The 20,467-nt window shown below is 43.3% G+C and overlaps 2 protein-coding genes across 2 annotated transcripts; one reads left to right on the forward strand and one right to left on the reverse strand.

Moving 5' to 3' along the window:
• Positions 1-3,430: 3,430 nt before the first annotated feature.
• Positions 3,431-18,658, reverse strand: Ik (IK cytokine). The gene is made up of 20 exons (XM_090331384.1): positions 18,522-18,658; positions 17,636-17,702; positions 16,900-16,992; positions 16,058-16,117; positions 14,648-14,815; positions 14,365-14,479; positions 13,870-13,940; positions 13,734-13,780; positions 11,061-11,224; positions 9,782-9,890; positions 8,952-8,991; positions 8,582-8,801; positions 8,318-8,336; positions 7,122-7,202; positions 6,792-6,870; positions 6,395-6,452; positions 4,172-4,260; positions 3,879-3,987; positions 3,694-3,728; positions 3,431-3,608 (listed from the first exon to the last, which is right to left on the reverse strand). The coding sequence occupies exons 1-20, from the start codon at positions 18,535-18,537 to the stop codon at positions 3,581-3,583; spliced, it is 1,668 nt and encodes a 555-aa protein (XP_090187510.1). The 5' UTR covers positions 18,538-18,658; the 3' UTR covers positions 3,431-3,580.
• Positions 18,659-18,778: 120 nt separating this feature from the next.
• On the forward strand, positions 18,779-20,401 carry Ndufa2 (NADH:ubiquinone oxidoreductase subunit A2). The gene is made up of 3 exons (XM_090331388.1): positions 18,779-18,950; positions 19,070-19,176; positions 20,196-20,401. Exons 1-3 carry the CDS (start codon positions 18,850-18,852, stop codon positions 20,285-20,287), a joined length of 300 nt encoding a protein of 99 aa, XP_090187514.1. The 5' UTR covers positions 18,779-18,849; the 3' UTR covers positions 20,288-20,401.
• The last annotated feature ends 66 nt before the right edge of the window (positions 20,402-20,467 follow it).

The following is a 20,467-nucleotide window of genomic DNA, read 5'->3' on the forward strand; positions in this document are numbered from 1 at the left end:
CAGTCCTGGGCTTAAGCTCAGGGCCTGAGCACTGTCCTTGGATTTTCTCAAGGCTAGAACTCTACCACTTGAGCCTCAGCACCACTTCCAGCTTTTTTCTATGTATATGGTACCAAGGAATTGAACCCAGGTCTTTGTGCATACTAGGCAAGCACTCTACCACTAGGCCAAACTCCGGGCCCTTGGTGGTTAACTGTAATAAGAGCCTTATCCACTTTCCCATACAGGTTGGCTTGGAACCTTGATACTCAGATCCTGAGTAGCTAGATATCCAGGTGTGAGCCACCAGAACTAGAGTGTGGGGGGGGTGAGTTTTGGGGTCTTAAGGCAGAATGTTATGTCCAATTTACCTGTCAGTTAATATTAAGAGCATTTATTTTACCCTTATTGTGGCTAACCCTGGAGGGTTTTATTGTTGCTTGACCCCTGGTTTTGGAAGTTAGTTGGAGATGAGTCTCTTGGATTTTCCTGCTTGGGCTAGCTTTGAACCATGATCCTCAGAATTAAGCCTCCTGAGCAGCTAGGATTAACGTGTGAACCACTGGCTCCTGGCACCAGAGAGCGTCCACTCCTATGAGGCTGGGCAGTATTTCCAGAAACTGAATTTTAAATTGGCAGTCAATCTCCAGTTCTATGTTCTTTTACCTAATCAGAAGTTCAGCCTATAACCATGACACCCAGGATGTCATTTCTGAAATTAGCTACTCTAACTACTGTCACATAAAGGGCCCAATTTTAGTCTTAAATGTGCTTGACAAAAATCAGCTTTCTCAAATGAGGGAGACTATTGGGCCTATGTTCCTTTGAGTCTGGCTTACTTCACTTAATATTTTTTCTAAGTCTTTCCATTTCCTTACAAATGGGATGATGTCGTTCTTTCTGACAGCAGCATAGAATTCCATTGTGTATAAATACCACATCTTGTTGATCCACTCATCAACTAAGGGACATCTGGGTTGGTTCCATATCTTTGCTATGGTAAATAGTGCTGCAATGAACATCATTGTGCTAGTGGATTTAGTATGCCCTTGTTTCTGGACGGTTGGGTAAATGCCAAGTAGTGGAATTGCTGGGTCATAGGGGAGCTCTATGTTTAGTCTTTTGAGGAACTGCCATACTGCTTTCCATAGTAGTTGAACGAGTTTGCACTCCCACCAACAGTGTAGTAGTGATTCCTCCGGGCCACATCCCTTTTAGCATGTTATTAGTTTTCTTGATCCTGGCCATTCTAATTGGAGTCATAATCAGTAGAAACCTTGAGCTCTCCTAGCAGAGATTTACAATAGAACAAAATCTAGAGACATTAGGCCAAATAGTACACTAAATGTACGGACCTTCAGGATAAGGAAACAAAAGCCATATAATGAGTAACTGTTGTCCTTAATGTACTATGTTATCGCTCATCTCTTTTGTCATCCCTTGGTTATCTCACATTGTTACAATTTTTCACCTTGTTATCTGATATATTTTATATGTGCTTAATTGGCTATTGAAATTGGATAGGGAAGGGAGGAAATCAAAATAAGTGGGGGAACAGTGGGAGGGAAATGGGGACCATGTCATGAGAAAGGGTATCAATGTTTGTGAAGTTATGCACCTTCTATCTGGTGAATATAATGTAACCCTTCTATTAATCACAATAAAAAAGTATTATAAAAAAACAACAACAGGGCCGGGAGTTTGGCCTAGTGGTAGAGTGCTTGCCTAGCATGCACGAAGACCAGGGTTCGATTCCTCGGTACCCCACATACATAGCAAAAAGCTGGAAGTGGTACTGAGGCTCAAGTGGTAGAGCTCTAGCCTTGAGAAAGTCCAAGAACAGTGCTCAGGCCCTGAGCTCGAGCCCAGGACTGGCAAAAAAAAAAAAAAAAAGAACAACAAAAAACTAATCATTGATGCTATAAAAAAAAAAATCAGCTTTCTCAGAAAGCCCTTTTCTAGGGTTGGGAGTTTAGCTCCGTTGTAAGGGCATATCATGTTTGATATGCATAAGGCTCTGGGTTGGATGCTTGGCACTTCAAAAATGAACAAAAAGCCCTCTTGGCAGGCCTGTAATCCTAGCTACACAGGAGAATGAGATCTAAGGATCACGGTTCAAAGCCAGCTCAGGCACTAAAGTCAATGAGACTTTTATCTCCAGTTAACCACCAGAAAACTGGAAGTGGGGCTGTGCCTCAACAGGTAGAGTACTAGCCTTGAACTGAAGAGCTCAGGACAGCATGCCCAGGCCCAAAACCCCTCAGAGTGAAAATGATCAAAGACAATGGCTATGCTTAGTGACTTCCTAGTTTTTTCTTGGATCTCTGAACCTGAGGTCTTGGACTCAGTATGCACTGATGGTGGGGGAGGGGGAATAGGGGAGGACATTTAACTTAAACGAAGTGCTAACTCCTAATAAAAGAACAACACACCAAAGTACTGACTAAGCAGAAAGCAAGGGATATAGAATGATATGAAGGGGAGTAGGTCTACCCAGAACCTGATTAAACTTTTCAGAAGGATGAAGGGCACTAAATTATTTTGGCATAGGCAGGGTCTTGTATTATAGGACCTAGGTACAGCCTCAAGGCACCTCCCTCAGATTCTTGCTATTACTGAAACTCTCAGGAGAGCATAAATTAAAACTTTTTATTTCCACAGGTGACTTTTATCAGATGCTTTCACCAACAGCAGTGTCTCACATAGGTCATATCAGTCTGGTAGACCATGATGACTTTAGGAATTCCACTCCAGGACTAACCCCATATGCCACATGGCACTGAATGAATCTGGTATTTCACACTAATCATCTTTTTTGTGTGTGTGGATCATGGGGCTTCAACTCAGCCTGGGTGCTTTCCCTGAGCTCTTCATCTCAAGGCTCCAGCCTTACCCTTGAGCCAAGCCTCACTTCCCATTTTCTAGAGGTTAATTGGAGATAAGAATCTCAGGTCCTATTGTGCTCCAGCTGGTTTGGAAACTTCATCTTCAGATCTCAGCTTCCAGAGTAGCTAGGATCACAGGCATGAGCCACCGCCCAGCTCTGCTAATCATCTTTTTTTTTTCTTTTTCTTTTGCCACTCCTCAGGGTCTCAGCACTATCCTTGGGCTTTCTCAAGGCTAGTGCTCTACCACTTGAGCCACAGCAACACTTCAGGTTCAGGCTTTTTCTATGTATGTGGCACTCAGGAATTGAATCTAGGGCTTTGTGCATACTAGGCGACCATTCTACCACTAGGCTATGATCTGAAGCCCAGACCAATCATCTTTACATGTGTCTACCTAAACCTAATTGTTTTCTCTCAGGGAGTCATTCTTCCCTCTCCACTGAGCACCACTGGATAGTAAGCAAAACATAACTTTCTACTTCTAATTTTATACAATTAGTAAAATATCCTTCTTGCTGCTCTAGAGGCAGTAGCAGAGGGATGCTCAAGACAGAGAAGACATCACTGGTTAACCAATTTTAATTAGTATGCAATAATAATTTTATACACATTCACAAACAAAACAACAAATGCCACCTTGCAACCTTTCTAGGAATTATACAAAGAAAGTAGAGAGAATCTCCATATGGAGATTTTACAGTTGGAACTAAAGACTAGTATTTCGGTCTCTTCACTTCAACCCTGAAATGGAAGGAGGAACAGGTCAGCACAACCAACAAATGAGCAATGTCCCCCAGTCCCAGAGAGGAAAAATAATGCTGTTTACCCATCAGCTTCCATCTTCTTCCTCTTCTCAATAATCTGCAAAATGAATAGTAGAAAGTCTATAAACGTACTGCTAGTTTAAGCCCACCTGAGGTCTAAAGCTGGCGGTCACATTTCCTTGGTTTCTAGGTCTATGGTCAGAGTTTGTCCTCCAGCTGAAACCCTCCCACCTGAAAGTCCACTTACTGCACTAATCTTCTTCCACTGACGATCAAGTTCTGCCTTGTCATTGGTTTCTTTAAAGCGCCGGGTTTTCCGTCCTTCAGACATCTTGATACCATACTGGAACGCAGCCCTGAAAAGGTCCATTGAAGGCATTAAAGGATGAATAGCAATAGCAAGGTTTTCCAGAGGGTTCTGTGGGCAAAGTACCTATCCGAAAATGATCTCAGCAAAACTGTATACTCTAACCAGTGGGAGCTAGTCCACCAAAATGCCACATCCCTCTTCATTCTCTGGCGTATTTAGTACCCACTCACTTGGGCAAAGCTTCCTTATTATTCATATACTCGCTGTATTCCTCCTGGGTATCAAAGTCCCAGCGGCCTAAGGGGCCCTTCTTGTTACCCTGTAGAAGAACAGAAGAGATGTCAACAGATAAGGAATTTAGCATTAAGTAAAGCCAGATTTTCCCATGATCCCAGTTCTTATAATTCATAAATCCCACCCCAATAAACAATGCTGGATGTGGAGCTATGGTTCAAGTGGTAGTAGAATGCTAGCCTTGTACAAAAAAAGCTCAGGGACAGCATCAGGCCATAAGTTCAAGGCCCAAGTCCAGCATCCAAAAAATAAAATAAAATTGCAAACCTAAAGATTACTAAACCTAAAAATTATCCGAAGAAAACTTAAACAAGGTTCAAAGATGTAATTATATGTTTAACCATTGCAATAATTGAGAACACGGGAAATGTATGCAGGGTTTTTTTTAGAACTAATGTTATTAGTTGTGAGTTTTGTCATTCATTTTGCTTTGTTTACTAGTACTTTTTTTTTTTTTGCCACTCCTGGGCCTTGAACTCATGACTCATGGCCTGAAAACTGTTCTTGGGCTTTCTTTTTTTTTTTTTTTTTTTGCCAGTCCTGGGCTTGAGCTCAGGACCTGAGCACTGTCCTTGGACTTTCTCAAGGCTAGAGCTCTACCACTTGAGCCTCAGCACCACTTCCAGCTTTTTTTTCTATATGTGGTACCGAGGAATCGAACCCGGGTCTTCCTGCATGCTAGGCAAGCACTTTAACCACTAGGCCAAACTCCTGGCCCCCACTTTTTTTTTTTTTAATACAGAAGAAAACTATGATTTTGGACAGAATTCTTTTTGTTTTGTTTTTTTTTTTTTTGCCAGTCCTGGGGCTTGAACTAAGGGCCTGAGCAATGTCCCTGAACTTCTTTTTTGCTCAAGGTTAGCACTCTTCTACTTGAGTCACAGCACCACTTTCGGCTTTTTCTGTTCATGTGATACTGAGGAATTGAACCCAGAGCTTCATGGATGCTAGGCAAACACTCTACCACTAAGCCACATTTCTAGCCAAAATTCAGTTATTTTCTAAATACTGCAATTAATTTCACTAATTGTTATCTGTTAAGCACATCTTATGTTGGTGTACTGGGACTTGAACAAAGGCTTCAAGATCTCTACCACTTAAGCCACACCACTTACAGCTTTTTGCTGGTTAACTGGAGGGAAGATTCTCATGGAGTTTTCTGCTTAGGCTACCTTTGAACCCAATTCTCAAATCTCAGCCTCCTGAATAGCTAGGATTAGCCACTAGCTTCTTTCTACTTTTCTGGGGGGCAGTTCTGGGGCTTGAACTCAGAGCTATCCCTGAGCTCCTTCTGCTCAAGGTTAGCACATGACCACCACTTGACAGCACCATTTCCAACTTTTCATATGATTACTGAAGATAAACAGTCTTATGGACTTTCCTGCCCAGGCTGGCATTGAGCCACAATCCTTCTGTGTAGCTAGGATTACAGATGTGAGCCACTGGCACCCGGCTTCCTTGCCATTTACTAACACATGCTTATTTCCTAGGGTAGAAGGTAAAGCCTGATATTTTGTTACAGAAATAGACTTTTGGCCTTATCTCATTTGATATTATGCAAAAGATTCAAAACAAACTGTTATGATCTAAAATGCTGATGCTTCTACAGCTCCAGATGAAGGAAAGTGGGACCAGTAGATGAGAATGTTTTGGAAGTGGGGAAAGGGAGATATGTTAAATAACTGTCCAGGCTGGGCACAGTGGCTCACACCTGTAATCCTATCTACTCAGGAGGAAAGATCAGAGGATTGAGGTTCAAAGCCAGCCTGGACAGTAAAGACCAAGAGACTCTTTATCTTCCATTATCCACTAGAAAACAGAAAGTGGCATTGTGGCTCAAGGATAGGGCAGCAGCCTTGTGCTGAAGAGCTCAGGGACAAGCTGAGCATGGTGGCTCACACCTGTAATCCTAGCTATTCAGGAGGCTGAAATCTGAGAATCATGGTTCAAAACCAGCCTGGGCACAAAAGGACCTGAGACCCTTACTTCCAATTAACCACTAGAAAAGAGGAAATGGGGTAGTGTGGTAGCCTTGGACTGGGACAGTGCCCAGGCCCAAGTTCAAGCCCCAGGGAAGGGAGGAAGAGGGGAAGCTGGGGTCGGGTGGGGGGGGGGGGGGAAGGGTGGATAACTGTCCAAAGAATAACTAAGCTTTATACCTGGTCCATTTTGCTATAATCCACCTCCTCGTCGCTATCCACAGCCATGTCATCCATCCTAAAGACAAAAAGTAGTTAAACAGATACAGTAGGCACAGACTTCTAAATTTTATCCAATTAAGAGGTTATTTTTCTAGGCAGGACCAGACCCCTTAAACTCCCACTCAGAACCCAAGAGAAAACTTCATCCAATTAAAAAGTACTCTCTCTTGGTTACCAAAAAGTCAAATTCTCATCTCATTCCCAAAAATTTGTTTTTTTTAGGAGGGGGGAGGGAGGGAGTCATGGGGCTTAAACTCAGCCTGGGCGTTGTCCCTGAGCTCTACCACGCTACCCTTGAGCCAAAACCTGTTTTCTAGTCATCTCACCCTCCCTTCCCTTTTAAGATCTCACGTACGTGGCAGGATAGCACTCCGCATAACTGTTAGACATGCCAAAGAAATCACCCAGCTGCTTTTTGTCTTCTGGTTTCTTCAATATACATTATGTTAAAGAAAATTACACCTTTTATTGAAAAACTTCAAGCAGAAGGGGGTTAAGGGTTAAAGGCTTCAATATGAATATTCTCAGAAGCCAATTCTAGATTTAACGAAACGGGCCCTGGGGAGGTGAAAGAGAACATAGTTTTATCCCAGCCAGAATTCAGCATAGAAGAAAGCAGGGAGGCAGGCAGAGTCTGAGTGAATTAAGAACTGTTCTCTAAAACTCAGAAACACACATAAAGGATATGACTCAGTGCCTTCCCATCCAGCAGATCCTGCAAACTTTTCATTGATTGACTTGATCAGGTCTTTGGCAGACCCAGGTCCTAGGATAAAGGACATTTGCTTAGACTTTGAGCAAGTTCTCTCAACATCTCCCCTCTTAAACATCTACCTCTCTCAAACCTACTTTAAGCCAGGTGCTAGTGGCTCCCACCTGTAATCCTAGCTACTCAGGAGCCTGAGATCTGAGGATTGCAGTTCAAAGCTACCCTAGGCAGAAAAGTCTGAGACTCATGTCCAATTAAACCCCAAAAGCCAGAAAAAGAGCTGTGGTTTCAAGTGGTAGAGCACTAGTCTTGAGCAATAAAGCTCAAGTCCAGGGTTTGCTCACACAGACACAAACACACAGACACACATCCACCTTATTTCAGATAAGGTCTTGCCTTCAAGTCCCAGCTAACTTAAAAATTAGTATCTTACCTTACTCTTTAGGGTGCTAGGATTACAGTAGTATACCACTTTTGGCTTATTAAAACATGTTTTTTTTTGATGTAGTAAAATTTTTCTCTTCTTTTTCTTTCCCCCACCTGTTTTTCTTTCTTTTTTTAAGTCTGAAACAAGGACTCAGTACCTACTGCTTTATTAGCTCATTGGCTAGCACTCTACCAACCCCATCTAAAAGTATTTTAACCAAACTCCAACTTTTAATGAGTCACTTTAGTTGAGATGACAAAAGGTTTACTCAGAACACGAAGCCTTCAACTATGGCCAAACATCAAAACCTCAGGACTGGAGAGCCTTTTCCTTTTTGGTTATGGGGCCTGAACCAGGAGCTGTTCCTGAGCTCTTTCACTCAAGACTAGTGCTCTACCACTTTGAGCCGCAGTTCCACTTCCAGTTTTCTGAGAGTTCATTTTAAATAAAAGTCTCATGAACTTTCCATCCCAGGCTAACTTTCAACTGTGATCCTCACATCTCAGCCTCTTGAGTAGCCAGTGTTACAGGTGTGAGCCACCAGTGCCCAGCTGAAAGACTTTTATGTAAAAGACAAATATTCCCTGCTATTGCTCAGGATGGCAAATTCACTCTGACTACTCCATAAAAGCAAATCATGGTTCTTATGAAAGCCCAGAACCAGAAAATCTTCCCAGGTCTAAGTACAATCATTATTAGCCTAAGCATTGTGACAGCCACACAAGATGCTTTGAATACAACCCACCTTTATCAACATCCATGGGCTGAAAAGAAAACAAAAATGAGGTGAGTGTCACATATTCTACTCATCCTTCCCACAAGTCTGAATGATTCCCAAGCCCACCTCATCCTCATTTCCAGGACCATTACTATCCTACATTATTGCTGCTGATCTGATTGCTACTGAGGAGACACAGACTACTACAGTATAGGAGAGTCTTATGCTTGGCTGTACGGGCAAGAATGTAAGCGCCACCACCTCATCTCACCTGAAGAGCACACACCTTACCTCATCATCCACTTTTGGCTTCTCAAAATAGCTATGCCTCTTCTTTTCTTCCTCTCTTTCTCGGTCCCGCTCTCTTTCCCTCTCCCGATCTCGTTCTCTCTCCCGGTCCCGGTCTCTGTCTCGTTCCCGATCACGCTCCCGTTCCCGGTATCTCTCCCGTTCCTTGTCCCGAGGTGTCTTGGTTGTAGAGGGAACATAGTCCCCAATGTCCTCAAAAATACTAAGAAAAAGATCTTATTAGCAGCCAAATTTACATATACTTCCAATTATCTTGACCATTTCTACAGATTCTCAACACCAAGACCTCCCCCCCAAATGCCATAGACAAGAGTGTATCCCTGAGATCAGGTGCCTGGGCTAGTGTACATACTTCATGTCGGCCTCAGGAGGCTTCTTCTCTTCCATCTTCCCTACAACATAGAGAGAGAGAGAGAGAGAGAGAGAGAGAGATTAGGAATAATCTCTTGAGTTAACTCCAACTCAGCCTCCTTGGTTCTCTCCAGTGCTCAATGACCTTTTTAAATAGCTTGTTTGAAATATACAATAAAAGCCACCCACTCTTATTGGGAGCCAGAGTGTGGAGCCAGGCTGTCCCTTGAGTCTGCACATCTGAGTAAGATAACCCCACTAAGAAGTGAGCTGGTGCCATGCCTAGGAACTTCTGAAGCTACATTGTCTGTATTGTGAACTTTCTGATCTCTTTGATTTATTGCTTTATTGTTTTTTGGCCTTGTGCTGCTTAACTGATCTGAGATCTAATACTTTGCAAGAATGTAACCCCCAACAGTTCCCTGATTTACCATATGAATGTAACCCCTGGCAGTTCCCTGGTTTCAAGAAAGTATGTAAGCCTTGATTTGGAAATAAACGTAAGCTCACAGCCTTCTTGGGCTGCTGACTTGGGCTGTAGTCCTCCTGAACCCCATCTGTTTGTCTCTCTTCTATTTTTTCCTAGTCCCTGCCCCCTATTTCAGAAATCCAGGTTCTCTGCTGGCTGGCCCCAGCACACTCTCCCGTTTCAAACCTGAGCACTGCTTTTTAGAAAAGCCAAACAGAATCTGGGTAAAAGCATTTGTGATTGCTCCACTGCTTCCATTTTTCTCTGCTCTTTTGGAATCAACCAATATTCTACAGCTTCAGGAGACTATGGTTCCATCTCCAAAATGTGGATAGTATTTCTCATCCTAACCCTTCACATACCTTTATCCTTCTTCTTGAGCTTCTTGTTGCGGGTACCCTGTCTCAGGTATGAAAGGATCTGAGTGAGTTTGCTGATGACAATGTCATTTGTTGTCAGTGTGGTCTGGGCCTGAAAACCCCAAAGAAAAAAGGTTTTCCCACTGACCAGGAATCTCGTCATTTAGTCACCTACCCAATCCAACAGTGAGTTATAAAAAGAAGGAAAGAAGGTATAATAGAAGGATATTCAAGACAGATGAAGTATGCACAAAGGCCCTAGGGTAAGAGTGAATCTAGAACTCACAAGAAAGCCAGGGCAGCTGGGTGCTGATGGCTCATGCCTGAAATCCTAGCTACTTAGGAGGCTATAATCTAAGGATTGCAGGTCAAAGCCAACCCAGGCAGGAAAGTCCGTGAGACTCCTACCTCCAATTAATGACCAGAAAACTTGAAGTGGAGCTGTGGCTCAAAGTGGTAGAGTACTAGCCTTGAATAGAAAACCTCAGGGACAGTGCCCAGGCCCTGAGTTCCAACACCACAACAGAAAGATAGAAGAGAAGGGAGGGAGAGAAGGAGAAAGGAGAGAGAGAGAGAGAGAGAGGGAGGGAGGGAGGGAGGGAGGGAGGAAGGAAGGAAAGAAGGAAGGAGGGAGGGAGGCAGGGATGCAGGGACGCATGGATGCCAGGGCAGCTGAGAGAATAGAAGGGAGGCATAGAGAAAGATACTAAAATGACCAGATACTGCAGGTGCTCAGAAGCTCATGAAAGAGATTTTGCTCTTTATTCTAAAAACAACAAAGAAAAAAATCTCAAGATTCTTCCAGTGGTGACAGAAATATTTACATTAAAAAAAAGTTCTTCCCTCTACATGTATAAAAACCATAATGGAAGCTGGAATGGAGAGACTATAGAATAATGGATGGCAAAAAATACAAGGTGTGATGGAGGGATGAGGAAAACATTGATCGTGATTGTGATTACAAACTCAACAAATATACTAAAAATCAGAGTCAACTTTCAAAAGAGAATTATATAGCATGAAAATTACATCTCAATAAAAACAAGATAATATTACTAGACTGGAAATCACAGTGGGAATAGGAAAGATAACCAGGGACCTTTCTCAATAGATTGGGGCATAGACTACAGTGGGATTGGCAGAGATGAAGAAAAATGAATTCAACAGAGACTTAGGAGGTAAAAACTGAACAGAATTTGGTAATACACTAAATGAGGGATAGGGCAGAGGCAGATTCCCAGGTGTAAGTGTTACAGAACAGGCTCTCAAAACTGTTACTCACCTCCATGGTTGGGCAATCAGCCTTGCTGCGGATAAGTGTGGTGGGAATATCTGTGTCAGCATACTCATCATCCAGGTCCACTACATAGGCCATGCGGCCCGGCAGAAACAGCTCATTCCGCTCATAGGCTTTGCTCTTAAAAAGCATACGGTAAACATTGCGGCCTACACAAAAGGGAAAAGTGACAAATGGCCAATGAGAACATTCTGTAACAGCAACCATTAATTGAGTGTTGACCTGTGTCAGACATCAGGCCAAGTATTACTCATTCATACTTTGCTTTTAGTCAGTCTTTAACAATAAATCTGTGAATTATTTCAATAAACACAATCATTTTTCTTTTCTTTCTTTTCCTTTTTTTTTTCTTTGCCAGTCCTGGGGCTTGAACTCAGGGCCTGAGCACTGTACTTGAGCTTTCTCAAGGCTATAGCTCTACCACTGAGCCACAGCACCACTTCTGGCTTTTTCTGCATATGCGGTGCCAAGGAATGGAACCCAGGTCTTCATGTATACTAGGCAAGCACTCTTACCACTAGGCTACACTCCCGGCACCACAATTACATTTCAATAAGAACACTAAGGCTGAAAATTAAGTGATTTATCTAGCCATATACATATGAACACAGAAAAGAACCCAGACAGTCTGAGACCCAGGCAATTTAACTCCAAAGCCTAGAATCCCATTCATTCCTCTATATTGCCTTTTCAAGGACACTATATACACATTACATTAGGCTCTGTGAGGAAGGATGAGGTTTAATGTAATATTAATGATAATGGAAAAAACAACTACACTATAGGAACAATATTAGAGATATAATATTTTATTTCTCTTTATCCCTAAATAATCCCAAGATAAACATTAAGCCAGTTCTTTTTTTTTTTTTTTTTGCCAGTCTTGGGCTTCAGCTCAGGATCTGAGCACTGTCCTTGGACTTTCCTCTACCACTTGAGCCTCAGCACCACTTCCAGCTTTTTTTTTTTCTATGTATGTGGTACCGAGGAATTGAACCCGGGTCTTCGTGCATGCAAGGCAAGCACTCTACCACTAGGCCAAACTCCCAGCCCCTAAGCCAGTTCTTATATAAAAGTAACAGGCAGATGCCAGTGGCTCACATCTATAATCCTAGTTACTCAGGATCATGATTCAACGCCGGCCTAGGCAGAAAAGTACTCATGGGACTTGAATTCTGGGTCTGGGCACTGTCCCTGAGTTCTTCAGCTCAAGGCTACTGCCTTATCCCTGGAGCCACAGTGCAACCTCCCATTTTCTGGTGATTAATTGGAGATGAGTCTCACTGACTGTAGAGCCTGGGCCAGCTTTGAACCAAGATCCTCAGATCTCAGCCTCCTGAGTAACTAGGATTATGTGCCTGACTCTTATCTCCAATTAACCACTTAAAAACTGGAAGTGGTCCTGTGGCTCAAGTGGTAGACAGCTAACCAGAGCACAAAAAGGCTCAGGGAAAGCGCCTATGCCCTGAATTTAGCTCCAAACCCAATCACCAACAAAAAGTAAACAAAATCAACTGCTTAAAAATCACACCCCAGGGCCGGGAGTTTGGCCTCAACTAGCATGCACAAAGACCCAGGTTCGATTCCTTGATACCACATACACAGAAAAAAAGCCAGAAGTAGTGCTGGGTCTCAAGTGGTGGAGCTCTAAGCCCTTGGGCCCTAAGCCCAAGACTAGGACTGCCAGAAGAAAAAAAAAAAAAAAAAAAAAAAAATCACACAGCTTCAGTGATTTTTTTTTTTTCTTTGTGCCAGTCCTGGGGCTTTAATTCAGGGCCTGGGCACTGTCCTTGGGCTTTCTTCCTTCCCTTCCCCTCTCCCCTCCCCAGACCTGGGGCTTGAACTCAGGGTCTAAGCACTGTCCTTGGGCTTTCTCAAGGCTAGTGTTCTACTGCTTGTGCCACAACACCACTTCTAGCTTTTTCTATATATGTGGTACACAGGAATTGAACCAGGATCTTCATACATGCTAGATAAGCATACTACCACCAGGCCAAAGCCCTGGCCGTGACCTTGGGCTTTCTTAAGGCTAGTGCTCTACCACTTGAGCCACAGTACCACTTCCAGCTTTTTCTGTGTATATGGTACCAACGAATCGAACCCGGGGCTTCACACATACGAGGCAAGCACTCTACCACTAAGCCATGCTCCCACTGATTTTATAATAAGGATTTAAATCTGGTTTCCGATGCCATGCTCTTTGAGTTTTCAATCCTATCCTTCTTCCCTAAAGGCTTGACCTCAAATAACTACGAGTCTGAGAAGACATAAATGGTGTAAACTATGAACGTGTCTGAGTTCTATTATATTACTTTCTAGAAACTAGCTGGTTTGAGGGGCAAAAAAACAAAGGAGGAAAAGAAGCTGAAAGAAAGAAGAAGCATATCCTTTTGATACCACTTTTCCCCCCTCCCCCTACAATCCCCAGTCCTGGGGCTTGAACTCAAAGCCTGGGTACTGTACTTGGATACATTTTGCTCAAGGCTAGCATTCTGACACTGGAGCCACAGCACCACTTCAAGCTCAGCAATCAAACTCAGGGCTTCATGCATGCTAGGCATGCACTCTACCACTAGGACACACTACTGGACCTGACACTATTAAATTCTCTAAAATTTCACCAAGACTGCATCACTAGAACAAAAACTCTGTACTTACCAAGACGTGTTTTAAATTCAATTTTGTTCTCAGGATCCTCATCTTTTCTGTAAAGACCAAAAAGATTTGTTGTTGTTCTTGTTGTTGTTATATATGTTCCTATTTTAGGCCAAAGCAATCTTCCCTATTAACTTACTTGGTTTCCTTTTGAGGCTTTTCCATCAATTCCTCTTCCTCTTTCTCTTTGCTGGCAATCTCAGCTCGTACCTGTCAGGAAAGCAGTAAGGTTCTGACATTCATTCACTTCACAAATATTAACTGAACACATTATGCCAAGTAATAAATACAATCATAAACAAAGCATTATCTACACTCCAATGGATTTTACATCAGGAGAGATAGGCAAGTTAAACAATTACTTTCAACAGAATGCCATAATTATTTTAGTAAGTAAAACAGAAGGGTTCACAAGGATGCAAGAAAAGGGAAATAATGGGTAGTGGCTTAACAGGACCTAATCAGGACAGGCTTTCCCAAGGGAAAGAAAATTTAACTAATACTTGAAGGATGAGCAGCAACTAGTGCTACAGAAAAGCTACTTCTTCTAGACTAGATAATCAGGACTATGGGGTATTCCAATAAGAGCCCTCAGAATTCTAGTATTATTTCCCACTTGCTCACCAGAACTCACCTTTTGAAGAAGAGCAAAATCCAAGCCTTTCACCAAGTGAGTGTGTTCCATGTCACCACCCAAAAATTTGGACTCCTGGATCAACTGTCTTCTCTTCTCTGCAGCTGATTTGTCCCTGTATAGTGAAAAAGGCCACATTAGAAAAGTATTTTGTAGGTGGCAAGTATCTCTCGAAATGACTCACAATAGGCTCTTATGAAGGATAAGTAGAAACGAAGGGTTCATATTGTAATGAGACTCTAAGATGCTAAGAGAACCATGCTCTGATCCCCTTGGTACTTACGCCTCAGCTGTGGGGCCCACCGCCCTATAGTTGGCTGTGGTACTAATCAGCTCTGTTTCTTCATAGTCTTTGTTCACACCATCTCTTCGTTCCTTGGCACGGTCCCGGTACTTCTCTGCTAGCTCTCTCTCTCTCTCAATTTCTTGTTGGCGTAGCTTAGCATAATAACTAACAAGAGAAACCAATTACTATCTCAGAGTATCTGCTGCTCTTGCCAGCTTCCTTTTATTTCCATCAAGTTCTAGATGTTCTAATACAACTGCAGATCATCTGCTAGTAGTTCTCAAAATCAGAACAATTTTTTCCTGGTCAAAGATGTACTTTTCCAATGCTTCCTGGGAGCACTTCATCTGAATCTATATATCTGTTTAATGCTTCCTAACACTACAGATTCTTTAGTAGTATAATACACACCACCAAAAACTTCCTGAGTTTGTATCTTTTAAATTTCAGCTGAAAAACGACCTAGAAAATAGAAAAGCAAAGTAGACCCAAAAAAATTATATAAATAATGCTAGGGATAACTACAATTTGGTGGTGGTTACTATATACCAGGTACTGGTGCTAATCTTTTTTTTTTTTTTTTTTTTTTTTTTTTTGTGGGTCATAGGGCTTGAACTTGGCCTGGGCACTGTCCCTGAGCTCTTCAGCTCAAGACTTCCACCCTACTCCTGGGCTTGGGCATTGTCCCTGGGCTCTTCAGCTCAAGGCTACCACCCTGAGCCAAGCCCCACTTCCTATTTTCTAAAGATTAATTGGAGGTAAGAGTCTCAGGTCCTTTTGTGCCCAGGCTGGCATTGAACCTTGATCCTGAGATCTCAGCCTCCTGAAAGCTAGGATTACAGGTGTGAGCCACCAGACTGGTCTGGTGCTAAATGTTTACATGTATTATCATAGTTAAAAGAACCCAATAAACAGTTTGGTTTTTTTTTTTTTTCTTTTTTGTCAGTCGTGAGACTTGAACTCTGGGGCCTGGGTGCTATCCCTGAGCTCTTCAACTCAAGGCTAGTGCCTACCCCTTGAGCCACAGTACCATTTCCGGTTTCCTGGTAGGTTAACTGGAGATAAGTCTCACTCACTGTCTTTAGTGCCTGGGATGGCTTTGAACTGTAATCCTCAGATCTCAAGCCTCCTGAGTAGTTAGGATTACAGGCATGAGCCACCCTTCGACTGCTAAACTCATTATCTATATCTTATCTATGAATTATTAAGGTTCAAAAAATAGATTTTATCTAGCTGTATTAACATTAAATATAGGCAGGCTGAATCTCAAGGCCAACACTAATATTTTATCACTCCTCTCTATGAAGAAAGAAAACCTCAAAACAGCAAAGGAAAACTTTAACCTACTTCTTTCCCTCAAAAATAGTATCTGCCTTAAAAAGCAACATCTCTCCACCATCCCTTCACCTTTTCTTTTTTCTCCTTCTTGCAGCTGGATCTTCATCCTCATTGTACTCTCTTGGCATCCTAGAAGATACAAGAAATTCACTGATAATAAAATATTACCTCAGCCCTAGAAACCCCAAGAAGCCTTGAAGGCTAAAGAAAGAAAAGCCTAGAATACTAGACAAAGTAACGGTTTCAGTCAGGCACAATATTTGTAGTTGAGTAGTATTCACACTTCAAAAGGAATCCTAAGCCAGGCACTGGTGGCTCACACCAGTAATCCAAGCTACTTAGGAAGCTGAGAATAGACTGTAGTTTGAGGTCAGCCCAGGAAGAAAAGTTCTTTTCAACCTGTATTTGGGTGCAGTGGTGTGCACCTGTCATTCTAAACATCATGGAAGGCTGAAATTAGGACAACTCTAGTACCAGGCCAATGGGGCCAAAGTCTGAGAGACTGCCTCTATTAAAGGAAAGCTGGATGTAGTGGCCTATGATCTGGAGAAAAGGAAGCAACACCATAATCCAAAAAGTAACCAGAGACATGATTTAGGGGTATCATACCAGCTGAGCAAGTATAAGATCCTCAATTCCAACCTCAGTACTGTATTCCACCTCCTGTGAGGAGTATCATAAACATGCAAGAACTTACACTAACAGTATATAACTCCAAATATTTACTCCAGAGTGTGCAGGCCTACAAAAAAAGCTGACATAGCTGTCAAGTACAGCAGCAGTGACTCTAATATTAAAGTAATACCTAGAAATAAGCCCTGAGAAACAGTGCCCTGAGTTCAAACTCCAGAACACAGGATAAGAAAGAATAAGGGTATAAGGGAGAGAGATGAGATCACCTCAAGACTTACTCATGGTGACGTGATTTAGAAGGTGGTGCAGAGGTGGGTGCAGCCCTTGGGGTCATAAGAAGTTTCCTGAAGTCCTCATTGGTGAGTTTTGATCTAGAAGAAATATCAAAGATTAAAAAAAAAAAAGAGAGATGAGCTGGGAGTTTGGCCTAGTGGTAGAGTGCTTGTCTAGCATGCACGAAGACCCAAGTTCAATTCCTCGGTACCACATACGTAGAAAAGACAGAAGTAGTGCTGTGACACAAATGGTAGAACATAAGCCTTCAGGAAAAACCCAAGGACAGTGCTCAAATCCTGAGTTCAGTCCCCAGGACTGGCAAAAAAAAAAAAAAAAAAAGAGGTGAGGCTCAACACAGGTTAGAGCATTAACCCTGGGGGGAGGGAGAGAGAAGCAATGGCTAGAGATCCTGAGTATAGGTACCCAGGTGGGGAAGACTTTTAGAGAAGTTGTCAAACACAAATACTCTTATTTCCAACGTTTTAATTTTGTATGAGAAGAATTCCTATATAATGTGTGATTAGGCAACACTTAAAAAAAAAAAAAACTAGGCCTTTTCCTATCAGAATATCCCCTTATGTAGTGTATCTGATCCACTTTAAGGTTCCCAGAGATAAAGGACAAGGTAGTACAATTTTTGGATCATTTTTGCCTACAAGAGGAGTCTTTCATCAGCACTACCACTACTATTCATTCATTGCTCAGCTCATTTCCACAGTCCTGGAACAAAATACTCACTGGTGGAAAGAATGAGGGTCATCTACATCGTGGCCATCTGGAGCCAAAGGGTTGGAGAACGGTTCACCTAACAGAAAAAAATTGACATTAATCCGGCTCTTATGTGTCAGTAATGCACAAAATCTGGGAATATAGCAGAAAACAACCTAGAAGGCAGGCAGTAAGAACAACTTTGATCATAACACAGTGCTAAAAACGGGGAAAAGGAGAGATGGGAGCACAAGGAGGAGATTCCTCAACCTCAGGTGGAGGAGCAGCACTTGCCTAAAAACCTCATGAGGAAGCTTGGTGCAGTGGCTCACGCCTGTAATCCTAGCGACTCAGGAGGCTGAGATCTGAGGATCATGGTTCAAAGCCAGCCCTGGCACTAAAGTCCATGAGACTCATCTCCAGTTAACCACCATAAGTGGCACTGTGGCTCAAGGGGTGGAGAGCTGGCCTTGAGCTGAAGAGCTCAGGGACAATGCCCATGCCCAGAGTTCAAGCCATACGAACAACAACCACAGCTCTGTGATGGACGAGTGGGCACGTTTTACAATTTAAATAAAGGGAGAGTGGTGGTGGTCTTTTTAAAAAGCGCCCGTCGTCACTTAAAACAAGGACGAAGCTTGGACCCGATGTAGTGGCCCATGCCTGTAATTCCAGCTAACGAGGCCGAAGAGATGAGTGAGAGCTCGAGCCCAAACCAGGCAAAGCTGCTGAGCCCCAACCGCGGAAACAAACGCTCACACAGAGTGGGAGCAAAACGTGAGGGGCAGTCTGAAGCCTCCGGCCTTTCTGAAGGCCCCGTGGCTTCGCAGGGTTCCAAGCGCGACCCAACACAGGCTTAAACTCTGCCAAATGAAATGCGGTGCAACAAAGAAAGGGCTGTGGACCGTCGTCTTACTGTCTCGCTCCGGCATCTTGTCCGCGGCCTTTGTCCGGTCTTTCCACAGTACTGAGTCTCCGGCAACAAACCAACGGCGTCAGGCTTTTCCCACAATCCACCTCAGAGCGCGCAGCGCTTCCGGCTTCCTCCTCCTCCTCCTCCTCACTCGAGCCGCGGAGACTGCCGGGAGACGTCACGGACGCCTCCCATGCTTTCATATCATTGGCTATGACTTAGCCCGCCCACTAGCATCATCCAATCTATGGCAGAGGCTGAAGGTTCCGTTATCGGTGTGACTACCGGTGTGACGGTAAAGCGTGCGATTGGGGCTTCCGAACTAGAGAAGATGGCGGCGGCCGCAGCTAGTCGGGCGGCCGGAGCGAAGCAAGTCCTGCGAGAGATTCGCATCCACTTGTGCCAGCGCTCGCCGAGCAGCCAGGGTGTCAGGTGAGGCGTGTCACGGTGAGGCGGGAGGGCCTCGGGACGCCAGGGCCATGACCTCGACCTCCCGGCGTTTGGGGACGCCGGCGCCCCTAGAACGCGCGGCGCTGTCTCCGACCCCGCAGGGATTTCATTGAGAAACGCTACGTGGATATGAAGAAGACGCACCCCGACCTGCCCATTCTAATCCGCGAGTGCTCTGACGTGCAGCCCCAGCTCTGGGCGCGATATGGTGAGTTCTGGGACCCCCGGCAGAGGGAGCTTGAGAAAAGCGCCCTCACCAAGGTCACACAAAACAAATGTAGGAAGAAAATAAAACCAGAACTTCAGACTTGGTGCTGCTGCTGCTGAAGTTCGCCTTGTCTCCAGGTAACACACATTTGGAGTCTGGCCGGTTCGTAGCGTAGGGATTTTTGCAGATCAGAAAAGTCTTCAAAGCCGGGCGCCTAGTTACTATGAAGGCTGAGATCTGAGGCTCGATGAATGAAGTTAGCCAGCTCAAGCTGGAAAGTCCCTGAGACTCTAATCTCCAATTAACCACCAAGGAGCCAAAAGTGCAGTTGTGGCTCAAGTGGTGAACTGCTGGCCTTGAGTTAAGGAACAGCACCAGGCCTTGAAATCCAATTTCAATATCAGCATACTGTTCATAGTACAGTCACTGTTCTTGCACACACACACACACACACACAAACACACAATAGGCTTCAAGTAGAAGGCATACTTGTCCGTTACCTACCAAACTTTGTACTAAACATGTGGCTAATGACTCTCCTTTTGTTTTATTTTTTGTCCTGGGTACTGCCTCTGAGCTTGAACTACAGCTCCAATTCCAGTTTTTTGGTAGTTAATTGGAAATAGAGTTTCATGGACTTTTCTGCCCAAGCTGTTCTCAAATCTCAGCCTTCTTCAGCTAATAGGCATGAGCCATGAGCCCTAGCCAAATAATTGCTTGAAGAAAATATAAAAGGATTTTCCTAAGGCACATTAGGAGACAGATATAATTAAGTGTACTAACTAATATACTGCTCATAGTGGTTAATAATAAATGTTCCCTTAAGACCTCCTTGAAACTTTCTAATTGTGACCACCCAGAATCAGCTAATTGGCCTGGGTTTAAGACTCCCAGATTAATTCTAAGTGTAGCAAATCTACATTTATGATCTTAACAAGACTGATAGAAACAAATTATAAAAGTAAAATTTCATTAGCCTTACTGTTCATAGTATAGTCACTGTTCTCTTTCCTCCTCAGCATTTGGCCAAGAGAAGAATGTCTCTCTGAATAATTTCAGTGTTGATCAGGTAACCAAAGCTGTGGAGAATGTATTAAGTGGCAAAGCCTGAAGTCTCTCCACTGTGAATTATGAGCAAGAGCATCAGACCTGGGCTCTGCTGGACTGAGTACAATTTGGGAAAATGTGTTATCTTATTCCTAATAAAGCTTATACTATAAGTGTTGCCTAAGGATGTTCTTGGCCTTATTTTATCCTCTACCTCTTACTGTACAACAACCATTGAAGCAAA

This window comes from Megascapheus bottae, chromosome 4 (assembly GCF_031878675.1).
Source record: "Megascapheus bottae isolate mThoBot1 chromosome 4, mThoBot2.hap1, whole genome shotgun sequence".
Lineage (NCBI taxonomy): Eukaryota > Metazoa > Chordata > Mammalia > Rodentia > Geomyidae > Megascapheus > Megascapheus bottae.

What these genes read in the sequence shown, in the direction of transcription:
- Ik (XM_090331384.1), bottom strand. An exon ending in CCTCCTGAGGCCGACATGAA is followed by an intron (nt 8,802 to 8,951) that starts GTATGTACACTA and finishes TCTTTTTCTTAG; the next exon opens with TATTTTTGAGGACATTGGGG. An exon ending in AGTGGAAGAAGATTAGTGCA is followed by an intron (nt 3,729 to 3,878) that starts GTAAGTGGACTT and finishes TTCATTTTGCAG; the next exon opens with ATTATTGAGAAGAGGAAGAA.
- Ndufa2 (XM_090331388.1), top strand. Translation starts at nt 18,850, where the DNA reads ATGGCGGCGGCCGCAGCTAGTCGGGCGGCCGGAGCGAAGCAAGTCCTG. An exon ending in CCGAGCAGCCAGGGTGTCAG is followed by an intron (nt 18,951 to 19,069) that starts GTGAGGCGTGTC and finishes CCGACCCCGCAG; the next exon opens with GGATTTCATTGAGAAACGCT. An exon ending in CCAGCTCTGGGCGCGATATG is followed by an intron (nt 19,177 to 20,195) that starts GTGAGTTCTGGG and finishes TTTCCTCCTCAG; the next exon opens with CATTTGGCCAAGAGAAGAAT.